Raw genomic sequence first — 24974 nt, 5'->3', positions numbered from 1 at the left:
GATATTGGCATACATTGTAATCATCTATTAGTTAAAAAGTGTTGGGCCTTCACATAATTTTGACAGGTATAATCTATCATAATGACTCCAATATGCACCAGAGCTTCATGAAAAATTCAGATTTTGGCTGGCTTTGCACCTTACGGCTCATTTTTTCTTTGATATGGTAATGAGTATATAGATGTGAACATAAATACCAGATCTTTGAACCATTTTGCTTAAAGAATTATAGACTGCCTAAGATTGGAAACGATGATTTTAAACAAACTGCGTCTTGTTTCAGTTATTTCAATACCAAAGTAAAGTATTCGCTATGGATAATATTTTTATCGTGCATATTAACTTGTAAATAAAAAAAAATATAAAAAAGTATATTTGATTTCCTCTGAAAAAAAATAGTTCACTCTGAAAACATATGCCGGTCTTAAACAAATTTTGACTTTCATGGCAGATGGCAACATGACAAGATCCTGAGCGAGATTGCGGCCAGCCTGGATGCAGCACGAAAGAAGTTCCCAGCACAGGCAAGGGCAGCACTCTTCAACTTCGTGAAGGAGGGAGGATCGGTTTCAAGCAACTACAGATCAACAGTACTCCTGGTCACAGCAACAGATTGTGAGCTTCTTGTAAATTTGAAGAGACAGCTGCTGAGATTCCCACCAGATGTTGCAAGCACAACTCTACGACCAGATATTCTGCTGTTGTCCAGAAAGATAAAACAGATTGTTCTTCTGGAACTGACAGTGCAACGGGAAAAGAGGATAGAAGAAGCCCATGAGAGAAAGAAGGCTAAGTACCAAACATTGATGGAGCCCTACAGCATACATGGCATCACTGGGATGAAAAGAATACGGGCAATCACAGCCATATGTCGGCAAGCGGAGGCAGCCTCACAATGGTTATGACAGAAGAGAGAGCAGCGATGGACAGCTCAGCCAGTCCTTGGCCAAGACTGATCACCTTGGTCGGCACAACTCTGGAGGATGTGGACTGCGCTGAAACATCCGACGAAGGAGCCATCCACCTAATGATAGGGCTGGTGCAGTGGACATTAGCCGTTGTATTTAGGTGATAATAGTAAACGAAAACCATTTTTCTTGCCTCCGAGACAAATCTATACCGCCTCCCACCCCACTCGCAGAAGTTCAGATGGTTAGTCCCTTACATCTATATGATCTTATATTCGTGTTTTGTTAATGTGAAAAGAAAGTAAGGATAGATTTTCCCGGAAGTACAGAGCACAACAAACAGCCATAACGCAACGCATTTGCAAAGTAGGCCCACAACAAAAAGAAGCTGTAACAGAAAAAATCAACATGTACATTTTAATTTAATGTAAAATATAGAAAAAGGGGGAAGGTGAGTGGGAAAGTAGAACAAGGGTGAATATTCAAAAACAACAAATAGGACATCGCACAAGGACTCCGGTAGCCAAAATTAAGGTGGGCACGTTAACTTACTTATAGTATAAAGGAGAGGGGATGTAAAAGCAAGGAAGCGCAAATTCAAGATAAGGGATGGAGGGAGCGATAGTGGGAGTGTGGGGAAAGAGGAAAGAAATGCTTACAACAAACGCAACACAAAATACAAGACGGGCAGCAAACAAGTTGAAAATAGGGGCACCGCCTATAAACGGTCTGTAACCTATATAAAGGAAACTGGGCGTTTTAAACGCGCTTAGCGCATACCAACTCGCACTTACCATATTTTCAACAAGTTAAACAGCACAATGTAAACTCACCCCCACCCCTGTTGAGAAAGGCTGTAGCATTAGCGAAATAAAACCAGATATTTAGTTAAACATGAAATTATGATACATCAAAGGTATATTACAACAATGTGCTCAACAACTTGTCTAAAGTCAAGAGCACCAAGAGCCCGTTTTTAGGATTTGGAGAAAAGCATCATCGACTCTTACATTTTATTAGTCATCGCACCATCAAATAAGAAAGCGTAGCAATTAACTTTAGAGGAGTTATCACCAAATAGGCACTGTGCTTCCCGATGTTTGCATTGTATCCCTTTTTGATAAAATTTTTAACACATTTTACAAATATCTGATTAAAATCAGGAATGTGTTTATTTTTCCTATTTTTTTAAACTATATCTCCATAGTATCCCGGGTCTGTAAAACCAGGATTTAAAGGTGTTTTCTGCTAGAATTATACCAGGTATTTCTATAACAGTTTGGGTGATTTGTTGTAAAATTTAGTAAAAACCTTCCGTACCTTATGATAACGATAAACCCAATCTGACTTAAGTACTTGATCTTCTAAACGAAGATCTGAGAACGACCCATTCACATACGTCTTCTGTATATTTTGGATTTCCAGTATTGCTATTTTTATTTTAACCAATCAGACGACTTGTTCGAATGTCAGAGAGTAAGAAAAATGTGTATTCATTCCAGGGCTCGGACCCGGGGCCAGGCGCTTACAAAGCAAGTGGCCTACCGGCTGAGCTAATCGGCTGTTTTTCTTAGACTGTTTATGCTTTTATATGCAGATGATACTGTTATTTTAGCTGATAGTGAACATGAATTACAACTAGCTTTGAATGCTATGTCCAGTTATTGTAATCTTTGGGGGCTGCAAGTAAATTCTGCAAAAACTAAGATTGTTGTCTTTTGGAAAAATAAAAGGGGTCTTAGAAACATTCCAGATTTTTTATTTGATAATAATACTTTAGAAATTGTTGACCATTTTACTTACTTAGGTGTACAGTTTTCTTACAATGGTAAATTTGGCTTGACAAAAAGGCACCTGGTTGACCAAGCTAGAAAGGCTATGTTTTCGGTTATCAAAAAATCACGCAAACTTGCACTTCCTATTGACATGCAGTTAAGTTTGTTTAATACAATGGTTGCTCCTATCATTTTGTATGGGTCGGAGGTATGTGGTATAGAAAATGTTGATATTGTTGATAGATTCCAACATAAATATTGTAAACTTGTTTTAAATCTTAAGCAGAGCACTCCAAATTGTATGATTTATGGCGAGCTCGGCATAACTCCTTTATCACTGCAAATTAGTAATCGTATTCTTAATTACTGGTGTAAAGTTCTTAATGCTAAAAGTGATAAGTTATGCAATATGTTGTATAAAACATCATTTATGCTATACACACGTGAAAATGTGAAGTTAGACTGGATTCGGTATGTTAAGAACACGTTAGATAACCTCGGTTTGTCAAATTTTTGGTTAGAACAACAAGTTTTGTCTCCAACTTTGTTTAAGAATATTGTTAACTCCAGGCTTAAAGATCAGTTTGTTCAAAAATGGAGAAGTACATTAGAAAATTCCAGTAAATGTCTCAATTATCGTATTTAAAAAGAAAATTTTGTTTTTGAAAAATATTTTAACATTTTGTCATTGAACTTATCTTATACTTTTTGTAAATTTAGATGCATGAATCACAAATTACCTATTGAAAAAGGAAGATTCTTTAACATTGATAGAAACATTAGAACTTGTAACTTGTGTAATCAAAATGCTTTGGGTGATGAATTTCATTATCTGTTTAAATGTGACCATTTTACAGTTGAAAGAAAGAAATATTATAGTACTATTATAAAAATCCAAATGCTGTCAAACTTTCACAGTTAATGAACAGCACCGACAAAGTAGTATTAGTAAAACTGTCAATCTTTTGAAAACATATTATGTCCATATGCAAGTAACTTCTTTCAGTTCTCTCATTCTCCGTTTATATTACACACTTGTATACACGTATATATAAAAGGGAAAGTTTGTTTGTTTGAGTATGTAGGTGGGGTGTCTCTTGCGTGCGAGCGCCGGGTGCGGTATTTTCACAAGTGGCTTAGCTACGAGTGGGGATGCGGGATCTGGTGCTTGTGAGTAGGGATATTTGGGTCTCACATGTAGAGCAGGCAAACTTCCTTTCCTTTTATTGCATGTTTTGTCTAAATTGTCTTTTTCAGTGAAATTGCTTCGTCCGTTAGTTTTTTTTTTTTTTTTTTGTTTCCATTGCGAAAGTTACTGGTAATACACCATCCTATTTTCCAAACTTTCACTGAAAATATGCAACAATTAACATTCATAATAATTAACTGTCACACTCATTTATCATGCCATCGCAGTTGGGGTTTGTTTTTTTGCCATTTTCATTATTTTGTTACTGTTAACATTTCATGTTGTTGTTGTTGTCAGATGCCCTTAACGGACCTTGACTTTACCAATAAACTTGAAACTTGGCTATCTGGCAGATTACAGCATAAGAATTGTAAATATCAAAAGTCAAGGCTACAGGTAGATTTGCAAAATGTTGTAAGTTAAGCTCTGATTGGCTAGCAAAAGGGTCGTCAGAACGAGGCTATGAATAGGTCGTTCTCAGATCCTGTGCGTAGCGTAATAGGAGATGTACTTTAGTCAGACTGCGGTAACCCTATTGTAATAATTGTTTGGTGATATGAAGATTTCTATCATTTAAATGCTATTGAGCAAGCTCTTGCAAAACGAATAAGTTGTGAAATATAGTGCTTGACGGACATTTCAATCAAAAGTGGGGGAACTTGACAATTTCAAAATGAAAAAAGAATTTTTTTGGCGATAAACTTGTGACTGGTTGCATTTTTGCAGCGTATTCTGTAAAGCACGTTTATAAGTGCAAATGCACTTGAAAAGAGCTTTATAATAATAATAGAATAACAATCATGATTTATCAGTAGCTGTGCTACTATGGATACCATCATGAGGAACATTTTTGTCGAGCCCGCTCTCGGAAGCGAAGACATAGTTGTCCAAATGGCTGTTCGTTGTGCGTGCGTCCGTCCGTCCGGATAACTTACATCTACGCCCCCACCCTTTAAGGAAATTGGTGATGAATTACGTTTTACATTATATCTTTCAGTATTCGTCAGAATGTTTAAAACGAATTTAGTATAAAAATAGCCTTAAAAACTGCTGTTAAATCAAGTAATGTAATAGTTCTATTGTAAATGTAAACATTATTTCTATAGCAAAATATAGCATGTACGCTGTTTAGGTATATAACACGTAGAATGTGGTCATTTGTTTCTTTTCACGTTACTGTGCCAATTCCACGCAGCGATTTCGTTCCGTAGTACCTATAGCAAATGATCTTAAAGAATAGATTCTTAAAGCCTACAATATAAGACCCGACATAACTCGTATCACTATAAGTTCATTTTAATTGATATTTCATATCTCTTTTTAGGTCGTCGAGTAATGTACAGTAGTATAACTCATATCGACAATTGTTTCTCGGAACCAGCGTTTGTTTGATTAGCATTTATAGACCGGGGTCATAATCTATAACGAAGCGGTCAACAGTGTTGAGTTACGAAAAAGTTCCATTCATACGGACATTTTATTCATAGAGGCTAATTAATTTACCATCATCATGTAATATTTTCTAATGTTATCTTTCAAGTACTTACGTTAGAAAAATAAAACATTATTATAACATGTTTGAACAAGTAGGTCTATTGAAACAGGAAAGTTTAACAATCTTTATACAACTCTATGGCAAAACTGATATACGTGGCAGACTATTTGAATTGCGCATGAAATTGTATTTTGTGTTGTCTGTCTCAGCACCTGTTTAACTTTGTGGAAACCCGATATATGGTTATAATAGTCTAGCGAATATCGCCAGCCTTAAAATTATTGCCCTTAAATCGTAGTTTTGTGTTCACCCCTTTTATAGTTCCCATTTAATTTAACGATGGCGAGACAAGTGGTTGACACCATGACTATCAGCTATAAAATCATCTCAAGAGTCGAACTGGCCTAAATGGTTTGTCTCTTGGTGCTTTGGCTTTTGCAAAGAACATACATACATGGTTTCTGAATTACATTTTATTACATGAACATTCTTATACTGTTACTTATATAAGGAATTGGTCTGGCGGAGAGAAATTTTAGTTACATTGTCTTGAAGTGTAAGAGCACAGTAGAGGGAGTTAAAGACTGAAGTTAACACCAGTAAACTTATAAGTAAAAATATTGAAGTTATATACCTTGTCGATGATGGCAAAACCACTAGACAGCGTGTCAGCTTCCCTACTCGTCGGGGGGGGGGAGGGGAGTTCCACAGCTTCGAAGGGGTGAATGAAAAACTATCGTCAAGCCATGCATCATGGTTTTAGTCTTTTGCGCAACAACATACAACGTGTCTTGCGAGGTCTGTAACTGGTCTATACACTTCTATAATATTCCTTTCATAGACAGGGGTCTTATCGTGTAGAGCCTTAAAGATATGGATCAGAACCTTGGACTGTGCCCTGTATTTCACTGGTGACCTATGGAACTCCTTCAGTACCGGTGTAATATGACTGTGACGGATCATCCTAGTGAAAAAGCGAGCTGCTGAGTTCTGGACATGTTGCAGTTTTTCAACTGCGGTTTGCGTTTTGGAATACCACTTAACAATACATAACAATAATCTAACCGTGAGGTAGTCAGCTAACTATGTAATTAGTGACATCACTAGTAAGGTTTTTACAATAATTGCACTACTCTATAACCAAGAACAGACTATCTCTCTTAATAAGAACACCTTTCCTTCTACTATTAACCTAAGTTAGTTGTACTATTTTTAGATTTCTGTGATCGCGCTTCGTTCGTCGTCTGTGCGTCGGTACGTCCACAATTTCTTCTGAACACGATAGAGACCATATTTTGAAATGTATTTTAATCAAAGCTACTGATTTTAATAAAACTTGCACACAACTTGTATTGGCATAATATCTCGGTTCCTTTCGAAAACTAGCCAGATCCCGTTACGGGTTCCAGAGTTATGGCCCTTTAAAGGCCAAAATTTGCTTTTTTTGGTTTGTGAACACAATCGTCAGCACATTTTGCAATTGATTAAATAAAACATGCACACAACCTGTATTGATATAATATCTCGTTAATTTCGAAAACTAGCCAGATCCCTTCATGGGTTCAAGAGTCACGGACCATGAAAGATCAAAAGTTGCTATTTTGACTTGTGAACAAGATAGAGATCACATTCTGCAATTGATTTTAATAAACCTTGCACAAAACCTGTATTGACATAATATCTCGTTTCCTTTCGAAAACTGGTCAGATTCCGTCATTTGTTCGAGAGTTATGGTCCCTTCAATGCCAAAATGTGCTATTTTTGCTTTTGCAGCCATATATACTTCATTTATGGTTTGATTTAGAACTAACTTGCAAAATATCTTTAACTACAATAGATGTTGGATTCCGTTATAAATCCGGCAAATGCAATCATATGTTTCGGAGTTACTGGCCCCTGAAAGAGCCAAAATTAGTTAATTGTACCTTGTGAGCACGATAAAAGTGACGTTTTATACTCGATTTTGACCACACTTACGTACAACTTAAGTTTTAATAATATCTAGTTTCTTTCGAAAACCGGCCAGAATCCCTCATGGGTTCTAGATTTACGCCTCTGAAAGCGGAAAATTTTCTATTTTCAGCCATATAGAGGTTTCTCTATTGCTATAGAACTTAACGGCAATTATTAAATAGAAAAATATATCAACGTGAAATCATGATTCATAACAAATGGACTTTAATGCTCGTGTTTGAAGGCTTGCAGAGAAAAAAAATACAGAAATATCAAAAAAACAAAATACGCATTCTATAAGGAATATGCTGAATTCTATATTAAAGGAAACCAATAACTTAAAAAATAAACGCTTTCCACCTTAATGTACACATACTTCATACTTAAAGTTTAAAGTACTTAAATCAATTAACATTCGATAATATTTGGAACAGTGCCAATTCCAAACAAAGTGCTTACGAGTGAAATATTTCCGACAATGTCAAATAATCTTTTTCTGCTATGCTCATTTTTTCTCAGTAAAAGCAGCAAAACAATCAAACTTCGAAGATTCGAATCAAAGCTGTTACATCATCCAATATGGAATATAATGGACAGCCGCGCTGCACAATTGCAATAAAATATATTAACGTACTTCACGCCTTTAAAAGTAATATGCATACTTTTGCATTAGGTTCAAGTAACCGTTTGTGAACTCTTTGATATATAATATCCTATTGTGAATTGTATCTAGGTTTTACTGATTCACCAGTTGTTTTGCAATGTAATTACTCTATTACAACATTTTGATATATTTCTTAAATTTCAACTAATGAAGTTGAACAGCTGTATGTATTTAACTACGAGGCGGACAACATGTTGAGTCCAACAGCTGTCAAAAGGAATGACAGTTATGATACTATTAAAAGAATTCTTTCGAGTGGATGGTGGTAAACAATTGTGCCAGGTTAATTTATAATCCCACATTCAATGATAAAGTTATTGTCCGGACACGGTGAACTATGGCGATATTTGACCTTTGAACTCAAAGTGTGACCTTGACCTTTACGATATATTTACACGGGTGTTGCGCGCGATATACCGTCTCAGGGTGGTGAACAATTGTGCCAAGTTATTTTAAAATCCCACAATCAATGAAAAACTTACGGTCCGGACAAGGTCAATTATAGCCATATTTGACTTTAAACTCTAAGTGTGACCTTGACCTTAAAGATATTGACACGGGCTTTGCGCGCTACACGCCGTCTCATGGTGGTGAAAATTTGTGAAAAGTTATTTCAAAATCCCACTATCAATGACAAACTTATGGTTCGGACAAAGAAATCCGGACGGACGCACTGACGGGCGCACGCACATACACCAAACAGCCATTTGGACAACTACGTCTTCGCTCCCTTACAGGCTCGACAAAAATGCTTATGTTGTAGATCAAAACTTAAAAAAAGAAGATAAAATTAGAATTTGAACATCCGTATAGGTCTTCAACGTTAAAAAAACAAGTGCCAGACTGTCACAAAACACAAGAGTGCCTGACTGTCACAAAATACGCCCGTCATCGAACTTTGCCTAATTCAAGGGCAATAATCTAAATTTACTCGCGAACCACTGCGCCCAGGACCTTCAAACTAAATATGCTGATAGTACTTATTGAGCACACGACCCCTAATGACATTGGGGTCACCGGGTCAAAGGTCAAGGTCACAGGGGCCAATGTTAACTTTTTGCATGAAGGCACTTAACTCGCGAACCACTGCACCCAGGACCTCCAAACTTCACATGCTGATAGTACTTATTGAGTACACGACCCCTACTGACTTTAGGGTCAAAGGTCAATGTCACAGGGGCCAATGTTAACTTTTTGCATGAAGGCACTTCACTCGCGAACCACTGCACCCAGGACCTTCAAACTTCACATGCTAATAGTACTTATTGAGACGGATGAACGATTTGCTAATATAAGTCAAATTACCATCGTATTAATAGAACGAACTGAAGGACAGAATCATACTTTATATGCATTTAACTGAATTACTAGGTGATACAATTGATCTTTTCACTTGTTCAGCATTACATTCAATATTGCAGAAAATAACATTTGGCAAATTGTAATGCCGATAAAATACGAATATGGATGTTTTACATCTGTTTGAAATGAAATTCAGACTTTCATCCTTACAGGAGGAATATGTGTTTTGTGAAAACAAAATTAATAATCTAAGAGAACATGTGTTTGATTCCGTGGGATATCGGTATATATCGTCATCGATATATATCGTCACCAATAAGGATGCGAAGCATTAGCGCAAATATCAGGACTGTTATCTTAACGAAATATGTCGAAATCACTGGAAACAAATATGTTTTCTTTCGTTCTTGTGCTAGTTTGTGAAAAGAAAGAAAGTTGTTAAATAGTGTACGTTTACTCGTTTAGGACAAACCTTTGTCTTTGTCTTTGGAAGCTGACACTAGTGAATAACAAATGTTAGTCTATCGCACGGAGCCGTTATGAAAGATAATAAGTAAGGGTAGACTTCTCGGAAGCACAGACCACCAAAAACACAGCCCCAGAGCGGTGCATTTGCAAAGTAGGCCCGCTGTAACGGAAAAATATTACAGACGGGTTGCTTCAAAAATCCAACAAGTACATTTTAATGTTATGCAAAATATAGATAGAGGGGGAGGAAGAGGTAAGGTGTAGAAAAGTGGCTTGGGAGAGGGGGTTGAATGGGAAAGTAGAACAAGGGGAATGCTACGTTCTTTAAACACAGTTACACTATAACGTAAACCACAGTAGCGCAGAAATTCATATACCAAAGATAAACACCCACACAATTAAATAACGTAGATAAACAGACAAGTAAGATATAACAACACTGTTTGGCACCGCCCAAGGCACACAGACGCAATAACCACTAGTTTATTTTAGGCATAGTTAGGACGCAAAAAAGCAAGACCCAAAAGAACATGCTAAAACAACCCCAATGAATGTATGTTTGATCGTGTATAGGACGGTATCTACATACACCATGACGAAACTAACAATAATAAGAAACATAGAACGGCACCGCTTTAGACTGGTCACTGGCAAAAAATCACATTCTAACTGTTTATCTACACCATATCATAAAGTTACAGGACAGCGGAGATAAAAGTTATCCCGCGGATTCGAAAATTAACCATAAAAAATGGTAAAACCGAATTTATATAATAGAATCAAAATCCTAGCGAACCGTTATGATAAAAATTTGTGTTGAGATTTGCGTTCGTGAACGGGCAGTCAACCATTTTACGTAACTGCAGTTTACCAGTTTCTATATATACGTATATCTATATGAGTTCATGAAACTATATCCATAGATGTAAACTACAAATTTGTGATTCGTATAATAATTTTACAGATTTGCTTTCTCTTTCTTAAACATTTATTTAATTTATCAAACTAAGCATATTTTAAAGTTATTCAGCCCGCCCGCTTAGCTATAATTGTCTATGTGTGACGTCAAACCTAACAAAAACATAAAACTACTAATATAATCTGTTAACGATCTTAAAGGCCTAGATTCACTACTATATAAGTGCCCCCCCCCCCCCCCCCCCCCCCCCCCAAATCCAATATACAACTCCCATCTTATCTGCTGCTTATCAGCGATTATGTAACCGTAACTGATTAGAGGGCAATTAGCACAGCAGGGACCCCAACTAGACCATGAAGATGTGTGCAGTGGTGGTGAAAGAAATTATTTTTTCTTCAGTGAATGTGGAATGATAATAATATTAATTATTATTTTGATATTATATAGATGATAATAAGTATTACTTTAATGTTATAATAATAATAATAATAATAAAATAATAATCATAATAATTATTATTATATTACATAAAGGATTATTAAAGATACAGTAATAATATAGAAAATAATAATGGTAATAAAACACAAGTATTATTTTTAATTGGAAACTGGGTTTCTTGTATTCATGTAATCAACATTATCGGAACTTAAAATTATTGTGTTCCATCTATACTGAATTTTCATTTTCAGTATGTTGCCAAAAGTGACTTTTTTCATGCTTTGCTTTGTGAATTTGAAATGCACGTACTGTTTCCATTTTTTAGACAAATGTTATTTACAGTATTCTGCAAGCTTTAGATGAGTGAAAGTCACAATTGAAAATCACAATTTTCTGAAATATCACAATTCTTCAGACAGACTTTGAAAAAATAAAAACCTGCATATTTCTTTAAGTAAGTTTATCATTATTTCATTATTGTGAAAATAAGTTTCTGATTATCTTATTATTTTGTTTGATCAACAAATATTTTTCTTTACATAGAAATGCCAAAAAAAACCTAGTATAACTTTAAAAGTTATCAATTATATATCAATTTAAGATAAATAACATTGTTTCCCCTTCTCACTAATTGATACACATTTAATAGAGATGGTACCTACCCAAATAAATCAAAGGGAGACAACTCTGAATTGACCAATAAACTGAAGCCAACATTAAACATTGATCAAAAGTGAAAGAAAAATCAGATAGGTCCTTATTCAAACAACTTATCAGGCAGACAAAATATGACCTACATTTGTTTAAATCCCTCTGTATTCAGTTGCAATGCGCACGCTTTTCTCATGACTTACACCACAGTTATTTTGTAAGTTGTAGTCAGGCCCTGATAGAAAGTTAAGTAATGCATGAACATTATACAGAATACTGCATACATTCCTTTGAAGAAAATTTACGACATTAAGAAACGTTATTAAGTTTTGATCTTTTAGCCAAAGTTATTTATTTATTGTTCTCAATGGTGATACATTGCTTTACACAACATTTATATATAAAAATGTAAAATGTATATATCCAACAATGAAAAATAACAAAAAAAGTTAAATTGGTAACCAAAAAATTCATTGTCATCAAATATAATTACAATGTTTTGAGGTAGTGATTGTAATTACTACATGTTAAGGTAGCTGACAGGTAATGACTCTATGTAATGTATTTTAAGCAATTCTCAATTTAAACATTCTCTGGAGGGAACTAGCATGATCATTTGCTTTCCTTGAAAAACGAATAAATGCTGAAAAATGGAGATTACTCTATTTGATGATTTTCGTTACAGGTCAACTACCCTAAACAAACTAAAAGGTGTTTTATTTATTGTTGAAAACAAAGTAATCGGATAATTTCAGATATCAACATTAATTTAAAACTTATACTGTTCACACAACTTGAAAAAAGGTTTTTGTTGGGGCCTCTCATTTACAAATATATCAACAATTATCACCTGAATTGAGTGCATTCATGAGTGGAAATATTGATGGTAAAATGGTGTAGGGGTTTGTTTACAATATAAAATCTTTAATAACTTCTTTAAGGTATATTTTTGGTATGGTTTTGGTAAGCTTATAATAAAGAGCATGTCAGTCTCTTTCACTCAGAATTTTTTCAAGCATTTTAGACTCTTGGCTAGTCTTGGAATTTGACTTTATTAAAAGACAAAAGGAAGTTCAGTATAGGCTCTTTCAAAATGTTGAAAGTAGAGTAAACTTACATTATACTCTATTGAATTTATTTAGCTGTGGGAGCTTTTGATATAGACTATAATTGGGGAAGTCCTAAAATCTTTGAAAAACGGTCAATACAAGAGTTGTCCATTTTGCTTCAGATATTTTGAGAAAGTCATTTTTTAGATATCAAATATTTCTATTTTTGACATGGAGAAGAGGAAAATCATAAATATATTTAGAAAATTGGTGCACTTAGCTATCATTTCACTCTGAAAAAAACATGTAAAGATGAATTTGAATTTTTTAGGTACCATCTCTACATTTAAGGTAATCTGACTCTCCAATAAACAATGACCCTTGTTAACTGGAACCATACTGTGATGGTCATTAGCCCCCAACTGTGCTGGTGAAGACAGAAATCCCTTGGCCCACTGCCAAAATCTAGGCCTTTAAGAACAGCTGTTCTTTACTTTATATATTGTAGATCCCAAAAGGCAGTCAAGCGTTAGTCTTCATGATCAGCCAGGTATGTTTCGTCGCAATAACAAAGTTTTTTATCACATACCTGTTTGTCGGAACGACTTTCATCAGTTGTCACCACATAAATCATACCTACAGGCTACTGAAAGTTAAACTGGCCCATTATGACAGAACTATCAGACCTACTAGCAACCAGTCCCAAACGTCTGTGGTGAAGTTTAGCTTCATACTACTCTCCTTACACAAACTTGACGAGGTTAACCAAAAACTTTCAGTCGTTGCATTACTGTCACTAATTTGGGTTGATGCTTGATGAAATGGAATCCAGAAGAATATGGGAATATGTCTAGTTTTCAAACGGAGAGTGGCAGATTCTGGACACCAAATTTAGTTCTTTCAAATGATGCTGAAATGATGGATAAAATTGGGACAGAATGGAGGCATACGCGTTTCTGTGCTAATGGCTCAGCGCATTATATCCCAAACGAGAACGGTGCTTGGAAATACATGTATATAGATTCAAGAATAAAGAGTTTCACTACGCCTGATTATTCAAGCATACATGTGTTTTTACTCTTTAAAAGAAAGCCTCGTTTTGCCATCGTTAATGTGATAGTACCAACTATCTTCATGTCGTTTTTGAGCATTTTTGTGTTCCTTATACCATCTAATAGCGGCGAAAGAATCTCATATACTATAACACTACTTCTTGCAATTGCCGTGTTTCTTACATTGGTTGGTGAAAATCTACCTAAGAATTCAAACCCAATGGCATATATTAGCTATTATCTGATTGGCATGTTAACAGAAAGTATACGTGTAATACTGGCAACAATTTTCAGTCTGCAGTTATATTATGCAGATGACAGTGAATCAGTGCCCGGATGCTTGACAAAACTAGTCACGTGGTGTAGAAAAAAGAAGAACCCGAGACACATAGACTCTTTTCATTGGCTCCCAAACACGAATATAAACAGTGTTTATATACCAAATGAAGAGACGGAGATCGAAGGTCATGGCAGAATAAATGGACAAGTGTCAACCATACATCACAACCTAGGAAAACGCAAACACATCACAATGGCAGTGTATTCGAAAGATGTCGACAACAAAGATAAAGACAACGAAATTAATATCACATTGAAAGATGCCAGTGATGTCGTTGACATAGCTTTCTTTATTTTCTTTTTGTTATATTTGTTATAACAACAGTTATGTATTTCGTTATTGTTTTTAGCAGTACACGTGTGGTTATAGATGATGCATTAGATGCTGTCAAACAATAGTGGTGTCAGGCCTACCAAATATATTATCTTAGCGGAGTCAGGCCTAAGAAACATAGAAGCTGATCGATGCCCGGTCTAAAAAAATGAGTTATCAGTTTGCTCCATGATACAATAAATAACCAAACATTTTTGATTACTCGGTCAAGGTTAAAACAGGCCTGACCTAAGATACCTCCACATTTATCAAATTTCTATCCGAGTATTTATAGCTTATATATCACTTGGAGATCACGTTTTGATAAGAGACGCAAAACATCTAAGCCTTAGAATATATGTGTGTGTGTGTGTACAAATCTTCTCCGCACTCTAACTCGAACAGTTCTCATCCGATCTTCACCAAACTTGAATACAATGTGTTTGTCAGTAAGTCCTCGGCCAAGTTCGATAACTAGCCAAATCGGCCTGGGCACTTCGGAATTATTGCCATTGAATTACCGAAAATACTGATGCCAGTGATACAGGTCTTGGTGCATGGTTGACTCAGATACATGGAGAAGAAATGCCAATCTAGATTATTAGGCAGTTGTGGGAGACATGCTTTTTTTCTCAAAAGCAGCTCTAGTTTTATTTCTTCTTTTTTTCAGAGACCCATTCATAAATTTATATTTAACCATATACCAGAGCCTATATAAACAATAACAACATGTATTTTTCATTTATCCGATCACTTCAGTAATCTTGACCCTTTGTGGGTTCGAAACCTCGCTTTGATTGTTGAATTCATTCAAGTAAGGAAATCATAAAGCTGTCTTTCGGAATGTCAGTGGGTTTATCTAGGTGACCGCTCATGCCTTAAATAATGCCTGGAGCGGCATCTGGGGTTTTCCTCCACCCTCAAAAACTTGAAATTCACCATATGACATAACAATTTGTCTTTTTAAAACCAAGAAAAGAACAAACATGATCTTTTTTTTCTAAACGGTATAGTGAAAGTCAATACTATCACGTAAGGGCCATTAATGAATGCAGGTATTTATTTAAGGTTTTGATCAAGGTGACCAAGGGTGTCGCTTAACGTCGTTGCTTAACGACGAGTCCCGTTTCAATGTCAGCGTTGCTGATGGTAGAGTAGCCTACACATTTTTCGGTGTCAATATGAACTTTTTACTGATAATTGCATGTTGGAACGGGATCGATTCGGGGGTTGGCAGTGTTATGGTCTGGGCGAGAAAATTAAGGGTCGAAAATCGGAACTGGTCGTCACAATGTTAATGTCCGGCGTTACATTGACGGCGCTCTCCGTCCAGCAATGGTTCCGTTTATGCATCAGCAACACCATCAATATAAACTTATCCCGCCACACAACACCCCTGCAATATACCCCTAACCTATTTACAAATGAACCCCCAAAAATATTTTACTATGCGACATAGCGTTGACCGGTAACAATAACAGCTATCGTATAAATAAGCACATCATAACACTCGTGATGACAAATAAAACGTATACAAACACACCTGTACACCATAATGACAATTTGTTACACATATATAGTGCGTTTTAATCGACCTGACGGGGCGGGGTTTCGCGACGGTCCACTGCATTATTGTGCATGATATGTGGTATATTCGGCAACCTGATTTATCTACCTTACATTGTAACCAAAGTAGCGTTGATTTTTAGTCGTTATATTGCTCTGCCTATTTTGCTCGCATTTTGAGATTAACATTATTTGCATAAGTCAGAGATTAACTCCGCCCCGCCAGGTCGAATAAAACGCACAATAATACTATATGAACCGCTTGGATTAACAATGAAACATGAGTATCCATTTGGACAGCTCCAGTTTTTGTTGATTAATTTTCGTCTAACTACGCCCTCTATTGTTATTCTATTCATACCAAGGCCAAGTGCTCACAAGCGGTATCACAAACAAAACGCACGTGGTCTGTTGTGTAAACTAGGTCAATCGACTTTGACAGTCCCGACCGGATAGTCTGTTTTATGTAAACATTAATGATCGACAGTTTTGGATCCGTCCTATGTTATTGCTGGAACAACGTATTAGACCTTCCTGTTTATTGTTGCAAAATAAATACACAAAAAAAAAAAACAAACATTGCACGAAGTACCAGGGGGTTTGAACCTCTATATACAGCCCGTCTGGGGTACCATGTAAGGCTTTCAGCAATAGGGGTAGTACAGCATCAGAGTGCACTTATACAGATTCTTCAACTTTATAGTAATAGCGCCAGTTGCCAGAGGATTTGAACTCGTATATGCAGGCCGTCTGGGCGTACCATGTAAGGCTTATAGCAATAGCAACGGTATTTGCAATAGGGGTAAGATAGTCCCAGCTGAGTAAAGGATGCTATAAATACGAATTAAGGTTTGTGAGCCTTGGCGACAAAACTCAAAAAAAATTATTTTTTTTAAAAAACGAACAAAAACAACCATAGTATCAGGAGCTGACTGTATATGAGTATAACTAACAAAGGCAGCCTAAAAGAGCTCTCTCGTTAATTTTATTATTTGATCATTTTATTATTTTAATGCACATCTTTCAGAGTCCACAATATATATGTTTTATTGATACTGTTTTTATAATAAATCATACAATTACCTTTAACAGCATACCAGCATCTTTTAAACGCATATTTAAAAATACAATCTAATTTTAAACATATATAAAGTTTACGCCAGATAATGGCCAATTGTAGACTGCAGTTTTAAAAGTTAGGAGACAAATCCTTCCGCCCATTTTACATTTCGGCAAGGATTGTCACCTGTTTTTACAAAATAAGTTTAAAATACTAATTAGAACAGATTTTTAATAATATTTTGGTACAATTAAAAGTCAGTTCTGAGTCTTTGTGTTTTCGTTTCTCCGCAAAAGCTGAAAATTTTATTAAATCTTCTCAAATTTTATCCAATTTTTACATTCATGTATACATATGTGTTAGAAAAGGGACCTGTGGTGGTATACAGCGAACGGACCGGGACCGGGACAGTAATTTATGTATATAGTAAATATTCGAAAGAGGCCGCCATAGGAAAATTCAAGTCTGACCAAGTTTCATTAAGATTAGGCCAAAATTGTGACCTCCTGAGTGTTTACAGTCAAATTGTTGACGACGACGGACGGACGACGGACACAGGGCGATCAAGGTTTATTTTCAACCGGTAACTTATGATGTCTATAGAACTGAGAATTTCCATGGCCGAGTAATTATCGTTCGAATTAAATGAATGCTTGATTCCATGCAGACAATCGGGTCTAAAATATTACCTGAGGTGTCGCAAGCCAAACGAAACGGATTTATCTCAAATTTACGAACAAAAAGTAAACGGTTATGAGACATTTTTCTCACCACCATTATTTTCGTATGGTCACATGCTTTAAAATATACATGTACGCTTTAGGTCAGTCATTTGCAGATAATACGTGACATGTCTAGCAAGATGTACAATCTTGGCCATTTTTGCCCCAAAATTGAGCGTTCTGAACGGAACTTTTACTCGTTTTCAGTATAAAAACAACGGAATCGACAGGTTGAAAATGTCAAATGATGCAGTACTTAGTATATGCAATACAATGTTCAAAATTGTATTTTACATACTGATATCAACGCGCATTTGTGGAATTTTCAAATTTACTGTCCCCTGACCCTAAATGCAAGTAAAACGCATGCATTCTGAGCAGCAAGTAGTTGTCTGTAGACGACTTTCAGAAGTATTTCCCCTTAGTACAAAGACGGGGTATCTCCCTACTACAAATCATGTGCCCGCCCGCTTAGCTCAATACGTAGACCGCAGATCTACGGATCGAGGGGTCGGGAGTTCGGTCCCCGGACAGAGACTAAAGCCATTTTGTCTGACATCATTTGTGCTCCACCTCTGAATTATGTGGGGCAGTTACTTTCGGAGAACAGGTTTGTACTGGTACAGACTCCAGGAACACCGGTTAGGTTAACGGCCCGCCGTTACACAACTGAAATATTTTTGAAAAACGGCGTTAACCCAAAACAAACAATCTAGTACCCATCATGATAATTAAATCTGGAAGATACAACATGGCTGTCAGTTGCAGGAAATGAAAAAAAAGTAGTACATGAAGAAAATTATCTTAAAAACAACCTAAATAAATCCTGGATTATGGTTCCGAAGGTACGTCCTGTATCTCTCAGTCTGTGGCATTAATCAAGTGTAAAATTCTTATATTGCTTACCTGAGCACGAAATACTCTGACAAGATGAAAGTGTACACACCAAAAAATATAGTATAAATGTTTCTCTTTGCGCCTACGTTTTCAGTTTTAAAACACATTTCGATATTTATGTCTTATGGTTCATTTGGCTAATATATACGTGTAGGAATATCGTTCGTTTGTGCCATGCTGGTTAAAGCGAAACAGTCTGGTCCAAATGGGTCATGTTTTTGGTCAGTTTTAACTCGATTATCGGGAGCTATCCTTCTCAGCCTTGCATTGGCGTCCGTGTCCGTCCAGACTCCTGGTTAGTTGTTTTTGTGTTAATTTTAATTTTAACTTTATTATTTCTCTGACTATCAGTCTTGCAGCAACATTTTAATGAATTGTACTCCCTTTTAGCTAAGAATGTCAGGTAAGTACTTATTTACGTTCACTTATATCTATATTTGATTAATGAATTTGATTCAAACTTAAGTGTTGTGACACATCAGCAACATCACAAAATTCAACTTCCACATTCAGTTACAAATGTTTCAAGAATTATGCCCCTTTATAATTAAGCCTTTAGGTAAAATGTTCGATGCCCTTTCACTGCATTTCTGTAATCATTGAATGGATTAGCAATTGCTCCATCATATGATACGACGCAAAGTCCATAACTGCCTACATTATTTTATAACGATTGCAATTTCCACTTTCGCTCTGTCTCTGTTATTACTAAAATGCTTTTACTGCAAAACTTCGTACCAAAATTCCGAATTAGAGTAACTTGAACAATCGATCCAAACAGCAACCTTATATCCCCACTTCTCCATCCTGGACAGGCAATTAGTATTTTAGCTGTCCTTAAGGCAGTCCGTCCGTCCCATTATCTTTTGTACTCAATTCCTTCTACAGTTTTACATGTATGTTTATTGGTGCTGTGTAGAGAAATGAAAGTTGGAGTGCTGTCTATATCACTGATAAACATTTTCTTGCAAACAAATCTTTAAACATTGTAGCTGTAAAACAAGATTGAATTTTCCCAAGGTCATCATTATTTCAAAAAGTTTAGTATTTGCCATAATAATATTTTACCTACAAATTTACCTTTTAATCATGTAAGCTTCTTCTGCACAAACTGCCAGAACACAGCCTGACAGAATCCTTGTTTTTCATCTAAGAATTTGGTGTAAACCAAGTGACAGAAACCTTACAACTGCTTGTACTTTCCACTTTCCCCTCATCATTTACGGTGACAGCTAGTGAGCTGCATTTTCTCCACAGTTTCTAAGAATGTACTTATTTTTCATTCATCTTTCTCTGCAAACTCATAAAATAGCAAATTATTTTTTCTATTGATTTTCTCCAATATTAAGAGTTTCTTTAAAGATTAATCTCATCCTTTGTACCGTATGCAGTTCTTCTACCTCATCTTGATGTTCTCATCTGTCTACCAGTCCAGCTACATTACATTTTAGGTCCTTTACATCTTTTTTGTGTGTCTTTCTTAGTAAACTCCTTAGTATTTTTCTTTATCAGATTTTTGTTTCGATTTCCATGGAGGATGTGTTCATTTGTTTATGTATCTCATCACATGAATTGCATACATATTTTCCTGTAAATTTCCTTTGCTACATTTAGATTTCCACCTTTATGAAAATTGGTCTGAATGTTCATCTTGATAATATCTAGATCAAGTTCGAAACTGAGTCACGTGCGGTCAAAAACTAGGTCAGTAGGTCTAAAAATAGAAAAACCTTGTGACCTCTCTAGAGGCCATATAATTACAAATGTTTCAAGAATTATGCCCCTTTATAATTAAGCCTTTATGTAAAATGTGCGATGCCCTTTCACTGAATTTCTCTTATCATTGAATGGATTCACCCGTTTACAGTTGGACACTACGCTTCCCTCTTTGATTGCGTCTGACGGAAGAGGGGGAGGACTCTATGATGAGCAGATTTAAATCCTACCAGGACTGAACTGTTTTGATATTTGTCTTCTGGCCTGTTTCGTCGGGCCCTTAAGGGTCTTTCTCTTGTTGCTCTGTCTTCTGAAAATGCATTGAGTACATACGTTTTTGGTTCTTAAGGTTTGCTTTATATATTTATACACGAGCATTTTTGTGTTTTACATGCCATGCCTTTTTGTTTCCATTACGTGTGTTAGAGATTCACCTGGAGGGGATTACTTTTATTTACACTGTCCCATGTCTTTGGAACATGGTGGGGGTAAGAGTGAGGTTGGGTGCGCACCATAAACCGGTTTAAGCTCCCCAGTGGTGTTTTTGCCACTGACCGTTCCAAGGCGGTGCCCCACTGTGTTCCTTTGTTTGTTCGTTTTGTCCTTGTGTGTAGACTTTGTGTGCGCGCGTGTGTGTATGCTTATTGTTCGTCTTGTCCTTATGTGTTGGCTTTGAGTGTGTATGTGTGTGTGTGTGTGTGTGTGTGTTGTTCGTTTTGTCCTGATGTGTAAGCTTTGAGTGTGTGTGTGGTGCACGCGTTTGCGTGCTGGAGGGTTCGTTTTGAGGAGGCTAAGCTTTTGGTGCTTGGCACTCCCTGTTTGATATTTTTCTTTGTTTTTTTTTTTAGCAATTGCTCCATCATATGATACGACGCAAAGTCCATAACTCTGCCTAAATTATTTTATAACGATTGCAATTTCCACTTTCACTCTGTCTCTGTTATTACTAAAATGCTTTTACTGCAAAACTTCGTACCAAAATTCCGAATTAGAGTAACTTGAACAAAACATCCTGATCGTTTTATAATCATTCCAGATCGATCGATCCAAACAGCAACCTTATACCCCCACTTCTCCATCCCCGACAGGCATTTAGTATTTTAGCTGTCCTTAAGGCAGTCCGTCCGTCGCATTATCTTTTGTACTCAATGCCTTCTACAGTTTTACATGTATGTTTATTGGTGCTGTGTAGAGAAATGAAAGTTGGAGTGCTGTCTATATCACTGATAAACATTTTCTTGCAAACAAATCTTTATACATTGTAGCTGTAAAACAAGATTGAATTTTCCCAAGGTCATCATTATTTCAAAAAGTTTAGTATTTGCCATAATAATATTTTACCTACAAATTTACCTTTTAATCATGTAAGCTTCTTCTGCACAAACTGCCAGAACACAGCCTGACAGAATCATTGTTTTTCATCCAAGAATTTAGTGTAAACCAAGTGACAGAAATCTTACAACTGATTGTACTTTCCACTTTCCCCTCATCATTTACGGTGACAGCTAGTGAGCTGCATTTTCTCCACAGTTTCTAAGAATGTACTTATTTTTCATTCATCTTTCTCTGCAAACTCATAAAATAGCAAATTATTTTTTCTATTGATTTTCTCCAATATTAAGAGTTTCTTTAAAGATTAATCTCATCCTTTGTACCGTATGCAGTTCTTCTACCTCATCTTGATGTTCTCATCTGTCTACCAGTCCAGCTACATTACATTTTAGGTCCTTTACATCTTTTTTTGTGTGTCTTTCTTAGTAAACTCCTTAGTATTTTTCTTTATCAGATTTTTGTTTCGATTTCCATGGAGGATGTGTTCATTTGTTTATGTATCTCATCACATGAATTGCATACATATTTTCCTGTAAATTTCCTTGGCTACATTTAGATTTCCACCTTTATGAAAATTGGTCTGAATGTTCATCTTGATAATATCTAGATCAAGTTCGAAACTGAGTCACGTGCGGTCAAAAATTAGGTCAGTAGGTCTAAAAATAGAAAAACCTTGTGACCTCTCTAGAGGCCATATAATTACAAATGTTTCAAGAATTATGCCCCTTTATAATTAAGCCTTTAGGTAAAATGTTCGATGCCCTTTCACTGCATTTCTGTTATCATTGAATGGATTCACCCGTTTACAGCTGGACACTACGCTTCCCTCTTTGATTGCGTCTGACGGAAGAGGGGGAGGACTCTATGATGAGCAGTTTTTAAATCCTACCAGGACTGAACTGTTTTGATATTTGTCTTCTGGCCTGTTTCGTCGGGCCCTTAAGGGTGTTTCTCTTGTTGCTCTATCTTCTGAAAAGGCATTGAGTACATACGTTTTTGGTTCTTAAGGTTTGCTTTTTATATATTTATACACGAGCATTTTTGTGTTTTACATGCCATGCCTTTTTGTTTCCATTACGTGTGTTAGAGATTCACCTGGAGGGGATTACTTTTATTTACACTGTCCCATGTCTTTGGAACATGGTGGGGGTAAGAGTGAGGTTGGGTGCGCACCATAAACCGGTTTAAGCTCCCCAGTGGTGTTTTTGCCACTGACCGTTCCAAGGCGGTGCCCCACTGTGTTCCTTTGTTTGTTCGTTTTGTCCTTGTGTGTTGACTTTGTGTGCGCGCGTGTGTGTATGCTTATTGTTCGTCTTGTCCTTATGTGTTGGCTTTGAGTGTGTATGTGTGTGTGTGTGTTGTTCGTTTTGCCCTGATGTGTAAGCTTTGAGTGTGTGTGTGGTGCACGCGTTTGCGTGCTGGGGGGTTCGTTTTGAGGAGGCTGAGCTTTTGGTGCGTGGCACTCCCTGTTTGATATTTTTCTTTGTTTTGTTTTTTTAGCAATTGCTCCATCATATGATACGACGCAAAGTCCATAACTCTGCCTACATTATTGTATAACGATTGCAATTTCCACTTTCACTCTGTCTCTGTTATTACTAAAATGCTTTTACTGCAAAACTTCGTACCAAAATTCCGAATTAGAGTAATTTGAACAAAACATCCTGATCGTTTTATAATCATTCCAGATCGATCGATCCAAACAGCAACCTTATACCCCCACTTCTCCATCCCCGACAGGCATTTAGTATTTTAGCTGTCCTTAAGGCAGTCCGTCCGTCGCATTATCTTTTGTACTCAATGCCTTCTACAGTTTTACATGTATGTTTATTGGTGCTGTGTAGAGAAATGAAAGTTGGAGTGCTGTCTATATCACTGATAAACATTTTCTTGCAAACAAATCTTTATACATTGTAGCTGTAAAACAAGATTGAATTTTCCCAAGGTCATCATTATTTCAAAAAGTTTAGTATTTGCCATAATAATATTTTACCTACAAATTTACCTTTTAATCATGTAAGCTTCTTCTGCACAAACTACCAGAACACAGCCTGACAGAATCCTTGTTTTTCATTAAGAATTTGGTGTAAACCAAGTGACAGAAACCTTACAATTGCTTGTACTTTCCACTTTCCCCTCATCATTTACGGTGACAGCTAGTGAGCTGCATTTTCTCCACAGTTTCTAAGAATGTACTTATTTTTCATTCATCTTTCTCTGGAAACTCATAAAATAGCAAATTATTTTTTCTATTGATTTTCTCCAATATTAAGAGTTTCTTTAAAGATTAATCTCATCCTTTGTACCGTATGCAGTTCTTTTACCTCATCTTGATGTTCTCATCTGTCTACCAGTCCAGCTACATTACATTTTAGGTCCTTTACATCTTTTTTTGTGTGTCTTTCTTAGTAAACTCCTTAGTATTTTTCCTTATCAGATTTTTGTTTCGATTTCCATGGAGGATGTGTTCATTTGTTTATGTATCTCATCACATGAATTGCATACATATTTTCCTGTAAATTTCCTTTGCTACATTTAGATTTCCACCTTTATACACACAAACTGCTCAGTAAGTCAGTGTTCTACTGATAAATGTGTTGAAATTGTCTGCTATTTTCTAAAGCATGCTCGCCGTTACATAATTGAAACACTGTTGAAAAACGGCGTTAAACCCAAAACGTACAAACCATTTTCTAAAACATACAGAAAAATCATATTCGAAAAATGTCATATCAGTAGAAATTTAATTTTTCAGACCAAGTATGAGACTATGGGACAAAATCGAACTCAGTTCAAACAAACTTCATTATTTGCGTTGATAAAAAAAGAAAGTTCTGCTCTAACGTTAAACTTTGCATTTTTGTCCCTTTTCGTTTTTCTTTTTGTATTCATGGTCGTGTTTGAGTTGTGTTTATCTGATATTTTTATAAATCAACCTCTTACATAGTTAGTTAACGCTCAGAACATTGTAATGAACATTTAACATTACATTTTTCTTTTTGCACGTTTAAGATACAACGAATACCATAACAGCTAGTGGACTTCCGTGTCAAAAGACACAGAAAAAATAATTAAGAACCAGAGATACCTGTTCCTTCAATAGCCGCAATTCCTTTTAGCACGAGAAATGTATTCACGCAACTACTCAAAGTTTCTCATCACCTTT

The 24974-nt window shown here is 36.1% G+C and overlaps 1 protein-coding gene across 1 annotated transcript; it reads left to right on the top strand.

Annotated features, from left to right (window-relative positions):
- Positions 1–13657: 13657 nt before the first annotated feature.
- On the top strand, positions 13658–14521 carry LOC123530243 (5-hydroxytryptamine receptor 3A-like). Its single transcript, XM_045311013.2, has one exon. It carries the CDS (start codon positions 13658–13660, stop codon positions 14519–14521), a length of 864 nt encoding a protein of 287 aa, XP_045166948.2.
- The last annotated feature ends 10453 nt before the right edge of the window (positions 14522–24974 follow it).

This window comes from Mercenaria mercenaria, chromosome 13 (genome assembly GCF_021730395.1).
Source record: "Mercenaria mercenaria strain notata chromosome 13, MADL_Memer_1, whole genome shotgun sequence".
Classification (NCBI taxonomy): domain Eukaryota; kingdom Metazoa; phylum Mollusca; class Bivalvia; order Venerida; family Veneridae; genus Mercenaria; species Mercenaria mercenaria.
This window is presented reverse-complemented; position numbering and strand designations above follow the sequence as displayed.

Coding starts and splice junctions, on each gene's coding strand:
- LOC123530243 (XM_045311013.2), top strand. CDS start 13,658: ATGTCTAGTTTTCAAACGGAGAGTGGCAGATTCTGGACACCAAATTTA.